General features: G+C 42.5%; 1 protein-coding gene across 1 annotated transcript in view; it reads left to right on the top strand.

Moving 5' to 3' along the window:
* Positions 1 to 25,780, top strand: part of LOC126260309 (uncharacterized) — a 121,927-nt gene that overhangs the window by 55,500 nt on the left and 40,647 nt on the right. The window contains exons 3-4 of the mRNA XM_049957633.1: positions 10,818 to 10,917; positions 14,781 to 14,885. Of these exons, the coding sequence (XP_049813590.1) occupies positions 10,818 to 10,917; positions 14,781 to 14,885 (205 nt within the window). The remainder of the gene's footprint in view (positions 1 to 10,817; positions 10,918 to 14,780; positions 14,886 to 25,780) is intronic.

Below are 25,780 nucleotides of genomic sequence, written 5' to 3'. Positions count from 1 at the left end.
AGTTTGTTAATTTGAATAGGCATTGTTTCATCTAAAATACCATATGTTTGCAGAAAAATACACTTCCTAAATATTATTAGAATGTGTTTATTGACCGACCTACTAAGGAGACTGCCTACACTACGCTTGTCCGTCCTCTTTTAGAATACGGCCGCGCGGTGTGGGATCCTTACCAGATAGGACTGAAGGAGTACATCGAAAAAGTTCAAAGAAAGACAGCACGTTTTGTATTATTGCGAAATATGGGAGAGAGTGTTACAGAAATGATACAGGACTTGGGATGGACATCATTAAAAGAAATTCCAATCACCAACTTTCTCCTCCGAATGCGAAACTATTTTGTTGACACCGACTTACATAGGTAGGAACGATCACCAAGATAAAATAAGAGAAATCAGAGCTCGTACGGAAACATATAGGTGTTCATTCTTTCCGCGCGCTATACGAGATTGGAATAATAGAGAATTGTGAAGGTGGTTCGATGAACCCTCTGCCAGGCACTTAAATATGATTCGCAGAGTATCCATGTAGATGCAGATGTAGAAGTCGGCTATACGAGCCGCTGACTACCAATACATTCTGTGGAAACCGCACATCAATAGCACTTTCCATTTCCGCAATATCTGCGGTGCAAGTTTTAGGTGATTCACCCTGTATACAATGCCTCATGAAAAACTGAAGCATCGAGACGACATGGTCTAACAACAACGTAACTTCGTACGTAAATATTTAGATTTTCAATTCCCTGTAACGTGTAGAAAACCCACTATATAGTTGTTCGTGTTCAGTGTTACGAAGCCTGTCAGAGTCGGCTGTTGAGCGATCCTGTGAGTGTGGGGAGCCGTCAGGTATGACTTCTAGTTACGGCTGGCACTGACTGAAGTAACTCTGATGGCATTACGGTACGTCATGGACATCGTGTGTCTTCACGTGTTACTTCTCACGCGATGGTATTACGGTGCCATTTTTCAACAGGACAAGCGTCGTCTATACGTGAGACGTGTCTCCGTTAACTTTCTGCATGATGTTGAGGAACTACCGTGGGCTACAGGATCTCTAGATCTATCCCCAATAGAATACGTCTCGTAACCTTTCGGACGTCGACTCCGTGCTAATGCCAGCATGCAGGTTAATACGGACCGGTTATAACAGTCGCGAACCAACTTGGCTCAGGGGAGGATACAACGGCTTTATAACACTGATCCCGACCCAAATAGTGCATGCATCCGGGCCATAGAGGGTGTACACTGATAACTGGCTCACGCTGCCAAGTTCTTTGTAGATCTGACTCGATATTGTAGTCACTGAAGTAACATCACGCACACTTAAAACCTGTGAAGTTTCATTTCGTTTTCTTCTCCTCTCCTGGATACTTCACATTTTTTTCTCAGAGAGTTTAGTTCTGTTGAATGAAGTGGAAGTCGTGATTCACTTGCTATATAAGTTAAAAGTTACGCCATAAAATTTACCATAGCACCTGCAATAACTCAGTGAAAACCTTACATTTATACATTTATTCGATTTGGTTGTATTTGGGATAGTCTTAGCTGCCACACCTTGTGTGGGGAGTAGCAAAATAATACCGACGAACTTCGAGGGGCTGTAGACGGTTTGTTAAGCAGCAGACGGAGGACAGGAGAGACTCCTGTCGTCAGTCTCATATGAAACGTCATCTTACGACGGTACGGAGCGTGGGAGTAGTAGTGTATTATGCTTGGCGCTAGGCTACCCTTCCGACAGATAAAAGTTTTGCACACAGACGGGGACGTATAGCAATGGGTCTGACAGCATTCAGCACGTTAGATGTCACAACAACAGTGCCTGTGGTCTGTCTGCATACGAAGCCACGTTTGCTGCCGAAGGGGTAGCCCTGCTGCAGGAGTTGTTTCATAACTTTTCCGGACAGATCCTCAGTTTGTTCCACAATACCCGTGTAAGACGTCAAAGTCTTTCCATATTATTTTGTTACACATTGTACTGACGTTTGTGAAAAGCACGAGGACGTGCTAAAAAGTAACGCCTAAATAATTTTTATGTGAAAACTCTTACGGCTTAGCTTTATAAACGTTCTACGTCTTTATTCTTCATGTCTACATATTTATTTCTCAAAGTAGTCATCCTGGTGATGAACACATTTGTCCCAACGATACCAGTTTGTTGATACCACCAGTGTAGAACGTTTGACTTGTTCACGGATCCACTAACTCACCTCACTATCAAAGTGAAGTCCTCGGAGGAACAGATGAAAATCGCCTGGGGTGGAGGATGATAGAGAACAGTGAACCCAAGGCGTTGGATTGTTTCCGATGTCGCAGCATTCGTGTGTGGTCAGGTATTGTCGTGCTGATGGAGAGGGTTCTCCATGTGGACGAGCTCTTCGAATTCGTGCTTTCAGCTATCTGAGGGATTAGACCACGCTGTTCCTCACTCACCGGCACAGTTACCTTACGCACCGCCATTATACACTGTGCAATTCGGAGCTCTCTCACAGCAGAAGTTTGCAACTTTGCACCCGCTAAGCGGGAAAGTCGACAGAGTAACATGCATGGCATGTAATACCTCATCCGATAGAGAATGGCTCTGAGCACTATGGGACTCAAGAGCTGTGGTCATAAGTCCCCTAGAACTTAGAACTACTTAAACCTAACTAACCTAAGGACAGTACACACATCCATGCCCGAGGCAGGATTCGAACCTGCGACCGTAGCAGTCGCGCGGTTCCGGACTGCGCGCCTAGAACCGCGAGACCACCGCGGCCGGCATCCGATAGAGAGAACAGAATAAAAAATTCAGAGGCATTGCTCTGCAGCTCGTCCTCGTTCAACACCTTATTGAACCTTTGGCTCTTTGTTCCTTAGGAGCGAAAGAAATCTCCCGTCTACGAAATAAGTTTATAAAGAATGTCCGAAGCAAGAAAAATATCAAACGTAGAAAAAGACCTCTGCTGGCATCAGATGACGATGTGTAAACGAGAAAGAAATTTAAAATCTTCTTTTGGAGCCCAGCATTTATAGAAATAAAACGTTGTCGTGTCCCGAGAGGGAGTTAGATCGACACGTTTTATACTCATGGGTCTTACCTCGTTCGTTCTGCTCGAAGAGTGGAAGGAGACGCGGGCAGCTTCTGCAACTCCGACATGTAGAAGGAGTAAGCTACTGCTAAGGTGCAGGATACGGATCTCGGTGAGGAGTGGTCACTTATTCAGGGCAGAATTCAGAAGATTCCTATAGTCTGACAACTGAAAAGCCCTACTGGCACTGCCTTGCATTAATTTTATTAGTTGAACCCCTTTATCTGGAATCCATCTCCCTGAATGCTACGGTGCCGAGGCTGGCGAATCGTGCAAAGTTCCCACGTCTGCCGTAGAACGACACGGAGATTGCGTCGTTATGCTCAGCAGATCTCGGCTGACTACACGCTCCTCCTGACCCCTATTTATACTGCTTTCGTGCGTCACAGAAAGCTTTTAGAACATTCTATATCTCCTGCCGGGAGGCTGACCACTTACTTGATGTATTTCCATCACCGTGTGATGTGTGAAACCTACTTGGATCTCTGTTTGAGTCCGGCCACAGTGGTCACGTAACGTCATTTGTCTCCTGACGCCGCTTCGTCGGCGCTGGTCAGTATCATCTACAAATACTGTTGCAGTGCTTCAGGAAGCTTGAGTCTAACTGCTTTTCCAGCTGAATAAGTCTTAATACATTTAATTTATAATCGTTGCTTACTGAGATTCGCAACAACGTGGACCATCTGAAATCGAGGGTAGAAGAAACTGGAAGCATTTCAGATGTGTATCTGTCGAGAAAAATTAAAAATTTAGTGACCAGAAAAGTAAGAAATGAAAATGTTTTAAAAGGAATGATTGACAAGAATCTATAGAAGGCCCTTACCAGAAAAAGGGACAGGTTAATAGCATATCTGCTACACCCAGTGGGCTATTCCAACGCTGTTGTATAGAAGAAGGAAAATTAGAGGAAAAGGTCGTGTAGTCGTAAATTTTTGTAATGTGGGATGGGGCGTCCAAAGCTCCCTGTTTTAGGTTTTTCTTGAACAGCTGGAAAACCACGACTTTCAGCATGGATGTCTCCCAGTATAAAAGTAAACTACATTAAATTTCCTACAAAAAAGATCCTAATGAAGTCACGGATTTCAAGTTACTCAAGTGAAAGATAAAACTTTAAACGACTTCCACAAAGGCCGCCCCCCCTCCCCGGCGTGCGTCCAACCCCTCCGCTTACAACCCCACCGGCCAGGCACAGGGCAAGACGAAGGATCACTTATTTTGAGCCACCGTAATCGTCTCTCATTGCGACACAGAACTTTGAAATTTGGCTCAAAGGTGCCTACAACCTTCCTCACTACGGTGCGAAAGCATGGCCCCCTGCGATGTCACCCACGGGTTCGTCGACGCTTCAAACAGCAAGGCGTCGACACATGGGGAAATAAGAGGAGCTAGAATTCAGAAGTGAGCTGTAAGGCGGGCTTACGAAGTCACATTGGCACCAAATTTCACCACGACTCCGTGCTATGCCACACGACACGAAAATCATCACACCCCCTTTTACCCGCACTTCGCCCTTTTTTGGTCTTCTCTGCGATGAAGTCCACAGGGCGACGCCCAGAGATGAAATCACGCGACTTTCTTATACTTGGCCGTGGAAAATATTTCAGGCGCTCTGCCTCTCAGAAAAGACACGAAACAGCTTCAGGAGGTGACTAAAAGAACGTCGGTGAAATCCACCCCTTCCCTTGGGGCTTTGATTCCCACACATTTCACTGTCGAAAACGACAATTCGCACTCCGATGAGCAACAGCACAGCGTTCTTGACAACCCGTGGGCGATTCAGTACTTCTTTAAGGACATCGTCTCACCCCTTGCTGAGTAACGCGAACAAAATTTTTACTCTGGTATGGTAGGTGGGACCACTAGCAGACGTGCAAAACTATTAGAGGACGTTTTAAAGTGATTCAAAGCAGCAGATGTGTTTATGCTTTTTCAGCTCTCCTTTTCCGTTCCCTGCTGGGGTATGATCATGAGGGGGGGGGGGGGATTGACACATGTGTGAAAAAAACGGTAAAGGATCCCTCCAAGGTGCCCCAGTTCGGCAACACATTCGGTGCTACACACTCGCCTTTGTTGGGCACTTAAAGATGTACCTGTACGCAGACTTCGGCACCCATTCAGCTGCGTGGTGCTCCGTTGCTGCTCTAGCGCCTGAGGGCAAGCAACCCCTTCTAAATCCCTCAGATTTCGCATGCCTGTAAGGAGGCACTAGAGCAGCAGCGAAATGTGTGTCAATCAGTGCCCAAATCGAAGGTGTTGATTTCACTGGCGCCATTAATGACCCCTCCTGAGGCCTTTTTTTTTTTTTTGTCTTTGTCTTTGGAGCCATATTTCAAACTTATGCTTCACAACATCAGACAATTACACGGTTTCAAGAAACTGACCGTTTAATTGTGTTGTACAGCAGAGTATGTTCTTCATGACACTCCTTCCCTACTATTACAAAAATTTGAAGCTAAACAAATTTTTCCCCTTTTCGGCCTTTCTGGTCTACGTTCACCGTGATATAGGGCTCGGGCACTCCTGGGCGCCCAACACCCCACTTGTGGGTGGGTACCAATTGTATATGCTATCCTCCCTATTGTACAAATTTTGCGCATTCGCTAGCCACTTGTTCATCCATGCCCGCGAGCACCTGCGTCATGCAGTATGAACACATCTTCTGTGGCCTGGTTGCTAAATTACCAGCATAGCAGCTGTTTGCCCACCCCTGCCGACCTACGTCAGTGGGTGCCTGGCTGCGCACCATTGAGCAAGCATGTTTGAACTGCCTATGTTATGGCTTCCGGGAATTATTTACCTGGTGCCAGGAGGGACAGCGGACGAGTTGGGGGAATACATGAGACAGGCAAAGACTAGCTTTATTCTTCTTTATTATTCTTGTCGCACCAGAAAAAACACACGTCGACACAATAGTGAGTTCTTAGATAACTTTTTGAAGAGGCCTAGTTGATACTATAACACATACAAAACATTGGGTCACTTTATCATGTCTTGAACAAGATGAAACCTTAACTTTGAAACAGTCCATAGTCACAAGAATGTATCTGTTGATACAGTAGGAGGTAGTTGTGTCTTCTCACAGAGTACAATACCTATAAACTCTGCTCATAGTGTGTCTAGTGCAACTATAGTACTGATGACTCGGTAGAGCGGCGATGCTGTCGTCTTCGACGATGATTGGAGACTGGGCTGAGGGGCCCCCTGCTCTGCCTTAAGTAAGTGCGGAGATCTTGAGGTCCTGTCTACGTCAGCGTCTCTTATTCGTCGTTGCTTCTGGCAGCGGCTGGTCTTACTTGTGGTTCGGTCGCGACATACCAACCTTGCTTTGGGGCCTCGTTCTTCGGACGACACCACAATTGTTATTTCATTTTCATTCCCTCACCCCGACAGGCGTATACACTGCCTCCCTTCCGCTCTTCAGCTGAGAACGCTAATATAATATAGAAGCATATTGTTTTTAAAAAAATTGAAAACAAAATATGTACGTTTTTAAAATTATTAAAATAAAATTTAGACTTTGAAGATGTTAAATAAATGATTTTTATCATTTTTTTCTTCTTCCTCTTCCTCGGCCTTATCTATTAGGCGTTAGCCGTCTTCGACTTCCAGAGTCCTCCTTCTTCCAGTTATCAGGTCCTAGATTTCTGTCTTTCACTGCTTCCTGTATGTATTTTTCTGCTCTTAATGCCAGCCTGCCTCACCTTCTCCTTCCGAGCAGCTCCCAGTTTAAATCTTCCGTGGCCACCTATAGTTAAGCATTCTCTGTATACTCGTATACCCATAGCACTAAAGCGCTCTATTATAGAACTTTTTTGTAATGGAGCACGTTACCTCCATTCGCCTCTGTACCTCCTCATTTCACATCCTGTCTAGCCTCGTTAACTGCAGACATCTTCTCATATAAACCATTTCCACATTATTGTAACAAATAAGCCCTCGGTCACAAATATTAAGTCAAAATTGACCTGTTTTAGACGCTACTATGAGCGTCGTCTTCAGAATTAGACTAACTGTACTAAAACATTAGGTATATAGTACATTAATAAAATTAAAGTTTGTACTGACGCGAAAAGATGCAGTACTTACAAGTCACATATTAAAAAAGATCTAAGCCGGAAAGGCGACGTCATGAACACTTGTGAGATGGCGAGCCGCTAAGGGCTGCTCGTACTGTGAACAAGGGTTGCAACAAGACTTATTTGTTACAATACAATTCTGACACGGTCACTGAACCTTAGCAGTTATGTTCAAAGTTTTACATTTCCACATTTCTAATTTTCTTCCTAACTTCCCTTTTTTGAGGCCACATCATAGCTCTATTTAGAAATGTGTTCCCTACCTCTATGAAAAATATTCTTTTGTTACTGCCCTGCCGAATATTATTACACTCTAGTATCCGATGCAAAGCTTTAGTAGTTCTCTTTCCCAATCCTAGTCTGAAACTGATATCCTTCTCACATGTACTGGAGTTATCTAATATTGTTCCCAAATACTTCTAGCTTCTGTAGGATTTTATTTCTTTTTCCTCTGTATCAGTTTTCACCAAATCCTGTTCCGTACACGCATATTCTGTCTAGTCCAGATTTATTCCGAAATCCCTTTTGCTATACTCCTCTTTAAGCTTTCTCAGCATATATTTCATATCCTCTTCATCTTGAGTGAGCATTATTTCGTCATCCACAAACAAAAATGAGTGAACAGTATCGTCACCAATCTTTATTCCCATGTCTCATCATTTCCTGTACCAGCCAATCATTGCCAAGTAAATGTTAGGTAAAATAGATGACATTCCACAACCTTGTTTTCGACCTTTGACAACAAAAATATTTCAGCTAACCTTTCTTCACCTTTTCACTATTACTTTTGTGCTCTTGCGTAACTTTTAAGCAGGTTAATCAATTTTTCTCTCACATTAACCCTTCTCATTGCTTCCGAACATCGTCATGTGCTTTCTGCGGGTCCACAATCCCATGTATAAGCTTTTATTTTTATTTCTGCATTTTCCGATTACTGTCTGATACAGTGAATGTTATCAACACATGATCATCCTTACCTAAAACCACATTACTCTTCACTAAAAGCCGATATATTCTTTTCTGTTTTCTTACTCAAAATATTGCAAAAAAAAGCTTAGCTGTTGTTGGGTTAACACTCACTTCTCTATAATCTGTGCACACCCTCTTGTCGCCCTATTTATATATCGAAGAGATATATGACAACTTCCATTCCGTAGTTGGATCTTCAACCACCTCTATTTACTTTAGACAGCACTGCTCTCACACCCTCCAGAGTTTTTCTTCAGACAGTTAACGACTAACACACTTCCTACCATTTACTACAGAAAATGGCGTTTCACTCTCTTTCTGTCTCTTTCTGTGACCAATGGAATGGGATTAGCATAGTCGAGTTTCTCTCTCTAGTTCCATTTTTTTTTACATTAATCAATCCTGCAGTTCCTGTATTGCGTAAACATTTCGGTTTCGTGGACCTGGCTTGCAACGGTGGCCTATGCTTACGAAGAGGTCCCAAATTGTGAGCTTTTACTCCATTTTCTAGACGTTATCTGTGAAGTCCAGTGCACTCCAAAGCGAGATCGTATATGTGTTGCCAGCAGGACGCCCGTCGTCCTGTTGCAGAAACTCAGAATGAAAATCTGATCAAGCGAATGGCTTTACATGTGGCCCATCTGGTGCATGAGTCTGAGAATTCCCCCCCGGGTTTGCTCCTCTATCTGGACGAGGAGCCTTGCTGCTAGCGCGAATGCTAGCAGTCATCCTAGTGGGCTTCCAGATGACTTCATACTTATATTCACCATGAAAATCCAATTAAATGTAAATTAAGATAACTAAATAACAACAATCAGTGATACTAATATGCATTATTCAGGTCAAAGGGTCTCTGTATTCTGATTTTACGTAAGTTCTTGGATAGTTTTGGAAAAAAATGGCTGGCTAACACAGGGGAACCAAGTTTTTTCCAGATGTTTCTTCCTGCAGATTGACTGTCTTTCTAGATTTGGAGTTCAGTCTACTCCTCTGTTGCAGGTTTTGCTCACTCTGAGTATTTAATTTCTCATATCTCTGAGATACTCCCGAAACTTCCACCCAGGGAGGCACCTGATGGGGACACTACAAAAACACAAAAACTGATGTCAGTCTTTAGTGTACGTATGAATCACTTTACTTTACAGCACTAATTTGAAGGAAATGGGCGCCGTTGATGAGGGTTTTCGTGTTAGAGTGCCTTTGAAAGGATGTGATAGGGAAGTGATTGAGAAGAGGACCCAGAACCACACTTTTGGAAGTGGAGGGAGGAAAGTGGAGGGAAGAGGAGCCCTGGTATGGACAGTAAGAGAAGTGTTCTGTTAAACATGGAAAGATGGGTAGGTGTCTGACCGGATTTCTTTGTCAGGGTTAGGTAGTTAAAGTTTAGTTGTAATAGCATATCAAGAGTGTGCAGGTGTATGCTTTGGCGATGTATTGGCACAAACACAGCAGAGTGCGCCAGTTGATAATAAGAGACGGTGCATTAGAATGGTTAGTTTATGGGGCATTTAGGAAAACGTAAAAATGTTGAAGAAAAGAGGGACATATCAATAAGTACATATGTGGTGTCACCGCCAGACACCACACTTGCTAGGTGGTAGCTTTAAATCGGCCGCGGTCCATTAGTACATGTCGGACCCGCGTGTCGCCACTGTCAGTGATCGCAGACCGAGCGCCACCACACGGCAGGTCTCGAGAGACTTACTAGCACTCGCCCCAGTTCTACAGCCGACGTTGCTAGGAAAGGTTCACTGAGAATTACGCTCTCATTAGCCGAGACGATAGCTAGCATAGCCTTCAGCTTAGTCAATTGCTACGACCTAGCATGGCGCCATTTATCCTTTGCTATGTATCTAATGAAGCATGTATAGTAACAAGACCAATGTTCACCAATTGTTGATTAAAGTTAAGTATTCCAGCAGCTACGTACTTTTCTTTATAGCATTCATTAAGTATCCTGTTTCAGACCTCACGCCATCCTGCGTGAGCTTATAGCGTGCATTTCGGCTTCCTCAAACAACACGGTGTTGGCACTTCTGCCGACACTTCAACATACATAATTCGAGTGGTGGAGGGTGGTTACATCCAGATGATGCCTGTCTTCGAGGATATCTGGATAGAGGGGTAGAGTTTAGGTATTTGGAAAAAAATGGAGCATTCACTTCTAGTGTGAAACAATACCCAATATGGTAATGTGATTATTATAATACTGCTCTGCCTTTTGTGATTTAGCTTTATCACTATGTTTGCTGCTTGAGATTCAGCTCTCGGTTCTAAAAACTTTATTTTTGTGTGAAACTATGTTTTTTCTGTTTCCTTCAACTTCAGATTCTTGTACATATCTCTTCTTTGTACAGACTAGTACACCATATCTTTCTCCCATTCTCGAAAATTGCCCAAATAAAAATACAGTTCTTGTAGGGTAGATGTTACATTAGATCTACTGTTGTTTCTATTAATAAATTCCATTTTCTAGAACCCTTGCGTCAGTATAAAATTCAGAATGCTATATTCAGCTACTTGTGTACAGAATCATATCCCTGGCTCGTACTACAACTGCAATTCCAGTGGCAATCTTAATCCACTATTTAATTTGTCATAGGAGTAATACATTGTTTTTCGTTCTAGTTACTGTTTACCATAAAACATAATTATGAGTTTGATTATTTTGCACAGCAAATGTATCTGACATTCTGTTGCAGTTTCCTGCAGGAAATGGAAGCTGTTTACCATCCGCTCTTGCTACTAGACTTCTTGCCACTAGTTGTGGTAATATGTCTTATGATATTTGTGTTAATATCGGTAAGTAGAGAGAATATAAATTCTATAACACCACGTCTTTTCTTTTTAACGTAATAAAAAATCTTTTGCTAAATGGGTGTAATAAAATGAAGTTTTGGCTTCTCTGACATAAAAACTTAGGGAATTATTAAATATTAGTATATTAGGTTTTGGAATCCTTAATGTCAGCAGCCTCAGTACTTGCCTGTATTTCTTATTGGTTTTTATTTTAAAAGTTATTTTATATTTTCAACTAAATTAAAATAAAATTCGTTTTAGTTAAGCAAATTGAATAAGCAAGAAATATCTCTTTGTCACGTTTCCAGCAAAACATAACTTCTTGTCTCATACATTAACATTTTGGTAGGGGACATTCTGAAAGAAGAAACAAATGCTACAATAAACAGATGATTGACCAACAAAGAACACGGGAACTCATTTTGGGATCTGAAGCAGGTTCACATATCTGGGACTAAGTCCAAATTTTCCAAATAAAAATCCTTGTGATCCGTTTTCTCGTCTGAAACAAAGTACAATATTTCTTGATGTTGACGCTCCGAACGTAGTACTGGAGACAGTATACGACGAGGATCATTTTACTAATATCCTTGGAAGGTGTCAGTTAACAAGTTTACATTTCGTTATACAGTACTGAATTATTGGTTACGAGCGCACACACTTTATTCAACATGTAAACGTCACTACAGATGTTCGCATTTACGCTATGGCATATTCGATATGCAGCCATCATTGGCAGTGATGTGGCGCAGACGAATAGCGAGATTCTGCATGACCCGTTGAAGTGACAGAACATCGCCCCGTCGATGACCTCCTGAATGGCTGTTCCCAGCTCAGCAATGGTTCTAGGGCTATTGCTGTACACCTTGTCTTTAATATAGCCCCACAAAGAGAAGTCGCATGTGTTCAGATCAGGAGAATATGGCGGCCAGTCGAGGCCCTTGCCAGTGGCCTCTGGTTACCCCAGAGCCACAGTGGGATCCCCAAAGCGCTTCTCCAAGACATCAAACACCTCCCTGCTTCGATGGTATCGAGCTCCATCTTGTATGAACTCATCGAAATCAGGGTCCCTTGGATAATGGGAATGAAATCATCTCACAAAACTTCGTGTACGGTTAGTCACGATACCATCAAGAAATATCTGACCGATTATCCCGTGACTGGACATTGCACACCACAAAGTCAACCGTTGAGGGTAAAGAGACATTTCTATCGCGAAATGCGGATTCTCAGTCCCCCAAAAGCGCTTGCTTGCTTACTGATGAACCCATGCAAATGGAAGTGGGCTACGTCGCTAAACCAAACCATACGCGCATACTAATTCCCACCATGCCCCACGGCCAACCATGCAGTTTGAACGTCCTAACGCAAACCGTTCAGAAGTTATGACGATTTTATTTCTTATAGTTCCATAATTCTCACACCACAAATATAACGGATGTGGCTATAGCTGTCGTCCTACTTTTTTTTCTAACTTCTAGGATTTCCGGAATTTCGATTCTACAGATGACACAGGGCGCTATCTAGTCCGAATAAACGAGGTTCCACCTTTCCAGCAATGACTGCTCAAGACTGCACAGAAATGATGTACACGTAGATAGTGCCCTCTGTTACCTTTCTTTAAAAGTCAGCCTCTTGCCACAGTCAGTCCGAGAAGAGTCATTGAACAGAGTAAAACATCAAGGAACACGCCTCTACGCCTTGTCGTCGTCAAAGGCTGCAATTTCAAAATGTGAACGTGTTCTAAGGGGGCAGAAATATCGGACTCTAAGAAAGTGTATAGTCGTACAGTGGCACATCTGTGGAACTAGTTGATGGAACGGCGCCTAAGAAGTCATGACCTGAGGCTTGACCACGGCACAGTACGACTGCTATCTTCTCTTCAAAAACTATAAAGTTTCAGCTCATTCTCTGCTTGTCTTGAAGGACTGCACAGTTGTGGGAAGCTTACGTCGAAGGCTCGATAAGTTATGTTGAGAGCTGGACTTCGGTCACGTATTTCATTGCGCCCCTTTTCGTTGCCCGGAAGCTATAAATCCCTCATATTGCTGCGGTTAAGCCAACGACGCCAGTGGCTAAATGTAGTATTTCTGGGTGAGTGTCGTTCCAACCTGTAACGTAGAGATGGCCACGTACTTGGAAGACGCAACAAGAAAAAAAGAAATTTGGAAATTTGTGGTGAAATCCTATGGGACCAAACTGCTAAGGGCATCGGTCCCTAAGCTTACATACTACTGAATCTAACTTGGACTAACTTACACTAAGGACAACACACACACCCATGCCCGAGATAGGACTCGAACCTCCGACGGAGGGAGCCCGAGAAAGGTGGCCTGCACTGTTGAATGTCAAAGTAGGCAAACGTCAGATGCTCCTTTGTATACAACTACGACCTCAACCACTACGTGTGGATGACAACCTGAACGCGGAGGTCTTAGAATCCGAAGTACTGCGCCTCTTTCAGGTAACTCAACTTGCCACATTTCATAAAGACAATGCTCAGCAGAATGTGATGAGTCATGTTCTAGACTTCGTTGATGAATGACAGTTTTGTTAAGTGCGTTGAGTTTCATATTGAAAAACTGTGATTTTTCTGTTACTTCCAGGAATGTGGCGTTAGAGGACGTCGAGATCAGTGACTGATTTTTCCCCAATCCATATTGATTGACGTGGGGGACGCATTCTGTTCGGGATATTAAGTTTCAGCTCAGAATGTGCTCTGAGTTTGTATAAAAGATGGATGTCAATCATAGTGCAAGCGTCCTCTTACCTTGTAGCGAAAGGCGCAACTGGGGGCATCATTTTCTTACTCGTAGGCCAGGTTTAATGGTATTTGTTGACAAAGAAAGTGCAACAACTTAATTTGTCCTGTGGCCACTGTTGGATCAGTACTGACTGTTCATCTGATTCGACGGCCCACGTGTGGATAGGTATGCCGTTGCTGTTCTTGGATCACCAGTAGTAAAACGTAGCTGACTGGTCACGTCCGAAGTCTTGTGCAATTCTTTGGACAGACCAGCTGGCCTCCCATTGGCCCATAGTAAGTGTAGTGTTGGCTGAAGAGCTAACACCGTGTTACTAGAGGAGGCCGAAATGCACGCGTTTTAGCTCACGCAGGCTGGCGTGAGGAGGAAAGAACTATACTGACGTGAGGTCTGGAACATGACAAGGAATTAGAATTCAGAAAGCGTACATAATTAGTTTGATACTTAACTTTAATCCATTAATGAGGAACGTCGCTCTTGACGGTTCATGATTCACAATATTATCTGTTCAGAAGACATATAGTAACTGAATATGGCGCCTTGCTAGGTCGTAGCAAATGACGTAGCTGAAGGCTTTGCTAACTGTCGTCTCGGCAAATGAGAGCATATGTAGTCAGTGAACCATCGCTAGCAAAGTCGGTTGTACAACTGGGGCGAGTGCTAGGGAGTCTCTCTAGACTAGACCTGCCGTGTGGCGGCGCTCGGTCTGCAATCACTGATAGTGGTGACACGCGGGTCCGACGTATACTAACGGACCGCGGCCGATTTAAAGGCTACCACCTAGCAAGTGTGGTGTCTGGCGGTGACACCACAGTAAGTCCTTTTGGAAAACTACTTATTTAGACGAACACTATTATCTCTTAGCCTGGAATGTTTAATAACCGAGTACAATTCTCAAAGAGGAGAGACTCTTACAACAAATCGAGTACAATAGCAACAGAGAGACTGAGTGCTTTCAGCCTTACGGAATGGCGCCGCAAATCATTACGTTTGCTATCTTCCTTAGTGTTTCTACACCTTCTCTTTAGATAAGCTGATTTTTCATGTCCCACTTCGTTGATAAGTAGTTCAAGATCAACTCCATAAAGATGTCTGTTCCAGATGGAAGGCGTGGACCTGATGTTTGTGCAGACACTGACACTGTTCGTCCTTTATTTCCTGAACGTCGGCACTTTCTGTTTCTTTGGCACTCAGATAACCTCACAGGTAAGCTTTTACTTTATGATCTCTTCTACTGTATGCTCTGTGCTTTCCATATTTTAGGAGGAGATAGTATGGTCCAAAACACGAAACATGGGCTCTAAAATGCATACCTTAGGACAGGGGCGGATTTAGAATTTTTTCCGGGGTAGGGTGGGGGTGGGGGGTGGGGGGGGGAGGGGTGCACAAGGATGATAAGGGTGAACGTGTCCTTATAGGCTTCGTTGTGAGACGGTTTGTGTGTGCGCGTGTGTGTGTTTATTTTTAAATTAGTATATATATTAGACTTAGTTTAACCACGAAGCCTGTAAGGACATGTTCAGCCTTCCGATCCTTGTGCACAACCCACCCGCCACGCCCAAGAAAAAATTCTGTATCCGCCCCTTTCTTAAGGCATGCATTCTTGAGCCCATGTTTCTTGTTTTGGACCATACTACCTCCTCCTAAAACTTGTAAAGCATAGAGCTAACAGCTTAGATTAATTTCTAATATATCACACACACACACACACACACATATTATATGTCATATTAGAAATTAATTTTATTACAGTATTGTCACATATGATAGATATATTAGACATACAGTTTTATTACAGTCATAATTTTATTGCAGTCATTATTACATGTGATGTAATGAAAATTTCCTCTTGTGTTTCCTAGAGAAGATATCCAACACTTCCTCGCTGTTCATCGTTTATTCAGTATCTTGATGGAAAAGCATCAGTGCCAGTCCATTTAAACGATCTTCTGTCATCCTGGTGCTAAGATATATGACGGTGTAATGTTGAGACAAATCTCTCTGCAGTGCTGGTTGTTACAGGAAATGTGCATAACAACTGATATAAGACTAATATTTGGCAGCGCAATTCCTCTTTTATAGTCCTCTACTAGAGAGTTCGACATATTTTCGTCAATTTGTTGCCAAAATTATAGCTCTCCCTTCAAAGCTACAAAACAAGTGAGATGGTCTTTGTATGCATCAGCACTTTGCAAAACAAGCTGTATATCTTCATCACTAAAGTTCTGTGTTAGCAGTTTTTGTAGATGTCTGATTCTTTGCTGCTAAGTTGTACGGAATCTTAACGACGTTTCATTTAACAAATGATCGAGAAAAGGTATAAACACTGACAGTAGGTAATATTCTTCTATAGGCTCTGTCTGCATTCGGATTGTGTTTCCTGCGTCAGTCTCATCTGCTAGGCTTTCAGCCCTATTGAAAATTATTTTGAATGGATCTGTGCTAATTTTGTGCTGCTTTTGGAGGCTTTTGTGGTTGCTTCGACAAGTTTCATTGCCAAAAGTATATCAATTTCGACGGCCTGTAACGATCGAGATAAAGGAAGAATTATTCCCAAAACTTCAGTGAAGATGACAGCGCCCAGTATGATTTCCGACGTGATTGTAGCTTGGAGCGGCGAAAATGCATGTGTAACACGTTTGTCTCCTTTATCAGCCCTATTCTGCAAAATTTGAGGGAGACATGGGAAGACATCTATAAATGTCCACCGGTCTTGTCTCACACACTTTATTAGTATATCTTATTTTTACGTGTGCAAATGAGTTTGAATTTCTTCTTAGAAGAGATCATTTTCCCAGGTGACTCACGGATAAAGGTTGCTACAGCTGAAATAACTCCCACGGCATTATTTATGCTAGGTACAGTGCAGGCAGTACTGATGGTTAAGTTGTAGTCGGTGTCTTGCGCACTGAGTATCAAACGCCAAAGGTTGAAATACTGGATATGCACACCTGGAAAACTTTTAACACTCACATTGGCCCCTCAATCGTCAGAACAGATAAATGTCTAGGTTCAGGTGTTCCAGTTCTTGCAGTACATTGCGAGCTATGTTTTCACCGGTAAGATCCACAATCTGAGCAAATTTGAGGAAATCTTCCTTGGTTTTGTTAGTATCCAATTCGAAATAGCGAATACAAATGAATAGTTTCCCCTAAGAGAAACATCTGTAGTCTCATCAGCTATAATAGAAAAATATTTACATCTTTTAATTTTTGTTACTACTGTATTATTAATTTCCCAAAGCTCTCAATTAATTCATTTTGAGTTATTTGCTAATGTAAGAAGCATTTTAGCACACATTTTCACGTAGTCGAGAAGTATCTCATCTCCAGTATCTATTCGCAACTTCAAAAATGCTGTGGAGTTGCCTTCTCCAGGAGAACTTTCCGATTCTATATCATCCTCATCCCTGTGTCCTTTTAATGGAATGTTTTGCTCTCCACATAATGTAATTGTTTTTATAATGGGTATAAGTTTTTCACGATTCTCTTCTATAGACTTGCTCTCCTGGGATCTCGTCTGAGCAAAAATGTCCATTGATTTCCCCTCCATCGTCATCAGGAAATTATGAGAGGCTACCACATCAGCTTGGTTCTATTTTGTGTCCTCGTGGCGCGTGAGGATTTCAAAGGCTTTGTTACATAATTTCAGCGGTTCTGCCACCTATTTTCCCAGTTTCACATAATTTGTATTCGCTTCACGCAGTCCAAAAATAATGCACGCCTTGCATAATGTGCCAAAGGTAATTTTATCGTATAGAAGCCACTCCTATTATCTCTTTAACCAACACAATTGGAAAGTACGGTTTTCATTCACTCTGTGAAAAAGCGGTAATTTAATGTCGTTAGTAGGCTGCCACCGCCCCCCCTCCCCCCCCCCCCCCCCCCCCCCCCCATGTACCATAGACCTTGCCATTGGTGGGGAGGCTTGCGTGTTGCGTGCCTCAGCGATACAGATAGCCGTACCGTAGGTGCAACCACAACGGAGGGGTATCTGTTGAGAGGAAAGACAAACGTGTGGTTCCTAAAGAGGGGCAGCAGCCTTTTCACTAGTTGCAGGGGCAACAGTCTGGATGATTGATCTGGCCTTGTAACATTAACAAAAACGGCCTTGCTGTGCTGGTACTGCGAACGGCTGAAAGCAAGGGGAAACTACGGCCGTAGTTTTTCCCGAGGGCATGCAGCTTTACTGTATGAATAAATGATGATGTCGTCCTCTTGGGTAAAATATTCCGGAGGTAAAATAGTCCCCCATTCGGATCTCCGGGCGGGGACTGCTCAGGAGGACGTCGTTATCAGGAGAAAGAAAACTGGAGTTCTACGAATCGGAGCGTGGAATATCAGATCCCTTAATCGGGCAGGTAGGTTAGAAAATTTGAAAAGGGAAATGGATAGGTTAAAGTTGGACATAGTGGGAATTAGTGAAGTTCGGTGGCAGGAGGAACAAGACTTCTGGTCATGTGAATACAGGGTTATAAATACAAAATCAAATAGGGGTAATGCAGGTTTAATAATGAATAAAACAATAGGAATGCGGGTAAGCTACTACAAACAGCACAGCGAACGCATTGTTGTGGCCAAGATAGACACGAAGCCCACGCCTACGACAGTAGTAAGTTTATATGCCAACTAGCTCTGCCGATGACGAAGAAATTGAAGAAATGTATGATGAAATAAAAAAAATTATTCAGATAGTGAAGGGAGACGAAAATTTAATAGTCATGGGTGACAGGAATTTGATAGTAGTAGGAAAAGGGAGAGAAGAAAACGTAGTAGGTGAATATGGATTGGGGGTAAGAAATGAAAGAGGAAGCCGCCTGGTAGAATTTTGCGCAGAGCATAACTTAATCATAGCTAACACTTGGTTCAAGAATCATCAAAGAAGGTTGTATACATGGAAGAACCCTGGAGATACTAAGAGGTATCAGATAGATTATATAATGGTAAGACAGAGATTTAGGAGCCAGGTTTTAAATTGCAAGACATATCCAGGGGCAGATGTGGACTCTGACCACAATCTATTGGTTATGAACTGTAGATTAAAACTGAAGAAACTGCAAAAAGGTGGGAATTTAAGGAGATGGGACCTGGATAACTGACTAAACCAGAGCTTGTACAGAGTTTCAGGGAGAGCATAAGGGAACGATTGACAGGAATGGGGGAAAGGGATACAGTAGCAAAAGAATGGGTAGCTTTGAGGGATGAAGTAGTGAAGGCAGCAGAGGATCAAGTAGGTAAAAAGACGAGGGCTAATAGACATCCTTGGGTGACAGAAGAAATATTGAATTTAATTGATGAAAGGAGAAAATATAAAAATGCAGTAAATGAAGCAGGCAAAAAGGAATACATACGTCTCAAAAATGAGATCGACAGGAAGTGCGAAATGGCTAAGCAGGAATGGCTAGAGGACAAATGTAAGGATATAGAGGCTTATCTCACTAGAGGTAAGATAGATACTGCCTACAGGAAGATTAAAGAGACCTTTGGAGAAAAGAGAACCACTTGTATGAATATCAAGAGCTCAGATGGAAACCCAGTTCCAAGGGAAAGCAGAAAAGTGGAAGAGTATATAGAGGGGTCTATACAAGGGCGGTGTACTTGAGGACAATATTATGTAAATGGAAGAGGATGTAGATGAAGATGAAATGGGAGATATGATACTGCGTGAAGAGTATGACAGAGCACTGAAAGACCTGAGTCCAAACAAGGCCCCGGGAGTAGACAACATTCTATTAGAACTACTGACAGCCTTGGCAGAGCCAGTCCTGACAAAATTCTACCATCTCGTGAGCAAAATGTATGAGGCAGGCGAAATACCCTCAGACTTCAAGAAGAATATAATAATTCCAATCCCAAAGAAAGCAGGCGTTGACACATGTGAAAATTACCGAACTATCAGTATAATAAGTCACGGCTACAAAATACTAACGCGAATTCATTACAGACGAATGGAAAAACTGGTAGAAGCCGACCTCGGGGGAAGATTAGTTTGGATTCCGTAGAAATATGGGGACAAGTGAGGCAATACTGACCCTACGGCGTATTTTAGAAGCTAGATTAAGAAAAGGCCAACCTACGTTTCTAGCATTTGTAGGCTTAGAGAAAGCTTTTGACAATGTTGACTGGAATACTCTCTTTCAAATTCTGAAGGTGGCAGGAGTAAAATACAGGGAGCGAAAGGCTATTTACAGTTTGTACTGAAACCAGATGTCAGTTATAAGAGTCGAGGGACATGAAAGGGAAGCAGTGGTTGGGAAGGGAGTGATACAGGGTTGTAGCCTCTCCCCGATGTTATTCAATCTGTGTATTGAGCAAGCGTTAAAGGAAACAAAAGAAAAATTCGGAGTAGGTATTAAAATCAATGGAGAAGAAATAAAAATTTTGAGGTTCGCCGATGACATTGTAATTCTGTCAGAGACAGCAAGGGACTTGGAAGAGCAGTTGAACGGAATGGACAGTGTCTTCAAAAGGAGGATATAAGATGAACATAAACAAAAGCAAAACGAGGATAATGGAATGTAGTCGAATTAAATCGGGTGATGCTGAGGGAATTAGATTAGGAAATGAGACACTTAAAGCAGTAAAGGAGTTTTGCTATTTGGGGAGCAAAATAACTGATGATGGTCGAAGTAGAGAGGATATAAAATGTAGACTGGCAATGGCAAGGAAAGCGTTTCTGAAGAAGAGAAATTTGTTAACATCGGGTATAGATTTAAGTGTCAGGAAGTCGTGTCTGAAAGTATTTGTATGGAGTGTAGCCATGTATGGAAGTGAAACATGGACGATAAATAGTTTGGACAAGAAGAGAATAGAAGCTATCGAAATGTGGTGCTATAGAAGAATGCTGAAGATTAGATGGGTAGATCACATAACGAATGAGGAGGTACTGAATAGGATTGGGGAGAAGAGGAGTTTGTGGCACAACTTGACTAGAAGAAGGGACATGTTCTGAGGCATCAAGGGATCACCAAATTTAGTATTGGAGGGCAGCGTGGAGGGTAAAAATCATAGAGGGAGACCAAGAGATGAATACACTACGCAGATTCAGAAGGATGTAGGTTTCAGTAGGTACTGGGAGATGAAGAAGCTTGCACAGGATAGAGTAGCGTGGAGAGCTGCATCAAACCAGTCTCAGGACTGAAGACCACAACAACAACGACAGTAGGCTGCGAAGTATTTTTCAACCACTGGTACTTTCCTTCATGTGTAAAAGCACATTTTTGGCCCAGGTCGAGTAGCTTATCTGTAACTTTAATAATAAAATGAAAATACATTGGCGAACTCAACAAAACATTATACACCTATTTCTAATCCTTGTAGAGCGAATTCCTGAAACACGTTGGTGGACACAGTGGCGCAGTTAAAAAAACAGCTGTAATCGTGAATTAATATTAATTTCGTTTTGTGTGCCTACACTTCTGTCACTGTCGAAGGCAATTATATTGCTTTCATATAAAATGGTGTACTTAGATATGATGCTCGAAATAGTTTGGTATATCGTGGCATACCATATTGGCGGACTGCCTTTTCAGCAAATGTTGCACCAAAATATATTCTGCAGCATTTACAAGAAAAATTAAATAGTTTTAGAGCACACCAAATTGTTCCATTCGACCTTGTCACTTCACACGCTAGCAAGCTATTGCTTCTCCACGTTTGCTTGCCCGAGGAGGCTGTAAGATGTCAGTAGCTGTGGATTAACTAAGTGAGTAAATAAAATGCAGGGATCCTCATTAGCCTTTACTATCAAAGCTTTAGAGAGTGGACATGAAACGTTGCAAATTTACACGTCATAAAACAGGATATATACGAAATGAAGTCACCTAATCAAGCAAGCAATGATTGCAGAACAAACAGCACCTTTAGTGTTATGCAGATAGGCTACACGGGTACAGCCAAATGGACGTTTCTGCTCCGTGTCTGGACGTACTCAGCACCGACAGGCAAACTGCTGCTACGGTCGCAGGTTCGAATCCTGCCTCGGGTGTGGATGTGTGTGGTGTCCTTAAGTTAGTTAGGTTTAAGTAGTTCTACGTCTAGGAGACTGATGACCTCAGATGTTAAGTCCCATGGTGCTCAGAGCCATCTGAGCCATCTGAATGGCCGCAGGCGTTTTTCCCTGTACGTGAAGCGACGTAAGCACAGTAAGCAGCACAACTATGGGGCGGGGAGGGGGGGGGGGGGGAAGGGGACAGCTCCACCTTCATCCACTTGCCGATCAACTGCATCACAGTCGCGACATAGGCTCCGCAGGTGAACGCTACAGATTGTGTTTAGATGAAGCAGTCCTTTTACACCCGTGTTGCATACGGAGCGGCTGGCAAACACGCATGCCCGCACAGACAAAAATCGATGTAGTCGGCCATTAGACTCCAACAGCGGCATTGATTGGGTTGGGGGGGGGGGAGGTGTTGCAGCTGGAGCATGTCGTACAGTGCTGGAATGAAATTTCGCGAAAGCACATTTAAAAAACGTTCATGTTCAAATGTGGTACTATATGCAGCGTTAACAACATACACAGCTTATGTACAGCATTTCGTACCTAACACTATAGATCGTAAGATACGAGTATATCAGCTCTAAGAGGAGGCACAAAATATTAAGATTTCTACCGACATTTCCCGAGGGGAAATAGAGCGTTTTAGCTCACTATGGAGTTGACAAAACTTATTATACCGACTTAATTATGAATGATGTTTCATCTCATGTTTATTGTCTCACAACAACAGCAGTACATACGCTTACCGCAGTCATTGCGTCAAAATGTCCCATTCTGACAAAGCTGAGTTAAATTGAACTGTTGATTGAATAATGACTGAGTGGTTGTAGACACGCTTTTGTGTGACAGTGAGTCAGCCGCCGTGCACGTTATATTGTTGTGACACTTACCCATGTATCACGTTCCTGAATCACGTAAGACGTGGACGCAACAGTAGTTGTCACCGAGGGGGAACACTGAAGGCGCCTCACCATCACAAGATGATTTTGTGGTTGTATGGGACGAAGGCCTTCCTCCTCGCTACCATCACTGTTTTTTGTGTAAAAATCTCATTTATGCTGATCTTTTTCTCTCTTTGCGATTCATTATAGTATCATTACCAAAATCACTAAATTACAGCTAGAAGACTTTCACCTGTAGCCCATAGGTCGCTAAGTTTGTAATTGGCCTAAAAGCACATTTTTCGAGTGTTGCGCTGTATTGAATCAATTCCTTATTCGTGCTTTGTACTGTTTCTACACAAAAAGTAATACATTTTCAAGACAGCTTTTCCGATCAACAAAATTAGACATAAATGTCTATTTCATCATCATCATCATCATCATCATCATCATCATTTAAGACTGATTGTGCCTTTCAGCGTTCAGTCTGGAGCATAGCCCCCCTTATAAAATTCCTCCATGATCCCCTATTCAGGCTAACATTGGTGCCTCTTCTGATATTAAACCTATTACTTCAAAATCATTCTTAACCGAATCCAGGTACCTTCTCCTTGGTCTGCCCCGACTCCTCCTACCCTCTACTGCTGAACCCATGAGTCTCTTGGGTAACCTTGCCTCTCCCATGCGTGTAACATGACCCCACCATCTAAGCCTGTTCGCCCTGACTGCTACATCTATAGAGTTCATTCCCAGTTTTTCTTTGATTTCCTCATTGTGGACACCCTCCTGCCATTGTTCCCATCTACTAGTACCTGCAATCATCCTAGCTACTTTCATATCCGTAACCTCAACCTTATTGATAAGGTAACCTGAATCCACCCAGCTTTCGCTCCCATACAGCAAAGTTGGTCGAAAGATTGAACGGTGCACAGATAACTTAGTCTTGGTACTGACTTCCTTCTTGCAGAAGAGAGTAGATCGTAGCTGAGCGCTCACTGCATTAGCCTTGCTACACCTCGCTTCCAGTTCTTTCACTACGTTGCCATCCTGTGAGAATATGCATCCTAAGTACTTGAAACCGTCCACCTGTTCTAACTTTGTTCCTCCTATTTGGCACTCAATCCGTTTATATTTCTTTCCCACTGACATTACTTTCGTTTTGGAGATGCTAATCTTCATACCATAGTCCTTACATTTCTGATCTAGCTCTGAAATATTACTCTGCAAACTTTCAATCGAATCTGCAATCACAACTAAGTCATCCGCATATGCAAGACTGCTTATTTTGTGTTCACATATCTTAATCTCACCCAGCCAGTCTATTGTTTTCAACATATGATCCATAAATAATATGAACAACAGTGGAGACAGGTTGCAGCCTTGTCTTACCCCTGAAACTACTCTGAACCATGAACTCAGTTTACCGTCAACTCTAACTGCTGCCTGACTATCCATGTAAAGACCTTTAATTGCTTGCAAAAGTTTGCCTCCTCTTGCATAATCTCGAAGAACACACAATAACTTCCTCCTAGGAACCCGGTCATATTTTACAAAAAAAAATTCTACTGTCATGTATCTGATGCGCGGGAAAATGTCTTCAAATTTTCTAATCTGCAACAAATAAAATTTTAATAGCTGCGAAAGAGTCACGCTGAATCCCAGTAATGGTTACGGAAGTTTTATCTTCTTCGAAAACAAATTGTTCAGCGAACTTGACTGATCAGAAAATCAAATAACTTCAAAGCATAGGTGTGCACTCCTACGTAAGTAGAGTGCCACCTGTAAACAATTCCGAAAGTTTCACATCGCTTAGTAACATGTCCGTTTGCTTGTATACTCAGCTCGCTCTACCCGCGGCTTCGCTCGCTTTTCAGTAGTGTTGTTACGACGAGTAAATACCGGAGAAGCACAGCTCGCGGTGTGTGCCCTCGCCTCCGCAGTTCCCCAGCAAGGAGTCAGGTATTTAAAGTTTAACGTCTTTCTGTCTATGGCATCGCTGCTCCGAAACGAATGCATCGATTTCAATGCAGTTCTCTTTATTTGTGCCGGCGGCTGTGGCCGAGCGCTTCTAGGCGCTTCAGTCTGGAACTCGCTGCTGATGCGGTCAGAGGTTCGAATCCTGCCTCGGGCATGGATGTGTGTGACGTCCTTAGGTTAGTTAGGTTTAAGTAGTTCTAAGTCTAGGGGACTGATTACCTCAGTTGTTAAGTCCCATAGTGCTTAGAGCCATTTCTTTTTCTTTGTTTGTTTGAAGGCTAATTTAATCAGAATTGTCGCGGCACATATTTGATGGAAGTTTGTTCAACCGCTTAAGGGTAATCTGCTACATAAAGTAAAGAGTCTGCCGGCAGTAAAAAGCCGCGTAATCAATATGTGGTACATAATTGGATGTCATACTAAAAAATCTCAAGAAAATCTACATTAAGTCCGCGAGAACGTAATGTTTGTCTTTTGTGGTTCATTCACAATCACCAATTTCATCGTTCAGATTTGCTGAATCAGGCCGAACCAAACGACAAAAATGGTGATTATGGCTGAATATTAGAAGACAAGAATTTGATCTCTTGGACTTTTGTTTAGGTCTTTTTGAGATCGACAGTTTAGCAGTTTCCAGTTTGACGAACCTCTTATCAACCCCGGATCTACGATATCCCTCCACCTCCTCGAGCATTTGAGATAGGACGGCAAAATTAAAAAAAAAAAAAATTGTATAGCACATCTATCTGAAGAGTTTTACTTATAAGACACATATGTTCTCGAGGATATGTAAGACTTGTTATTCGGTCTTAAGTGTGCCAAAGTGCAGTGCCACGCCTCTTCACGCAGCACTCTTCTATCGCACGTCACTGTATATTTCGCTCTGTGGAATCCAAACGTGTATATTTTGTAATGGAAGCCATCAAACCTATATTCAAGACTATGGAAATTAAATTGTCCTCTGGTGCCTCCCCTGCTGCCAGTCGGCCGGTTTGACATCCTGCACCTAATACAAAAAAAACACAATTAATACTGGGTGGGATTATTTGTGACCAGGAGAATAACAACTCTTCAGAAAATTTGCTCTCATTATTGTCTATTAGCTAACAACTTTCTCTTTTGTATGACATAAAATTAAATATAGTAAACATAAAACCAGTATAAACAAGAGACAAGCATCAAAGTTCATGAACGTTTTGCTACATGAAAAATCAAAATGTCGTTGACTAATACTGAAAAAGCTGT

The sequence above is a fragment of the Schistocerca nitens genome, chromosome 5 (genome assembly GCF_023898315.1).
Source record: "Schistocerca nitens isolate TAMUIC-IGC-003100 chromosome 5, iqSchNite1.1, whole genome shotgun sequence".
Lineage (NCBI taxonomy): Eukaryota > Metazoa > Arthropoda > Insecta > Orthoptera > Acrididae > Schistocerca > Schistocerca nitens.
Note: the sequence above shows the minus strand (reverse complement) of the source record. Positions and strands in the feature narration are given on the sequence as shown.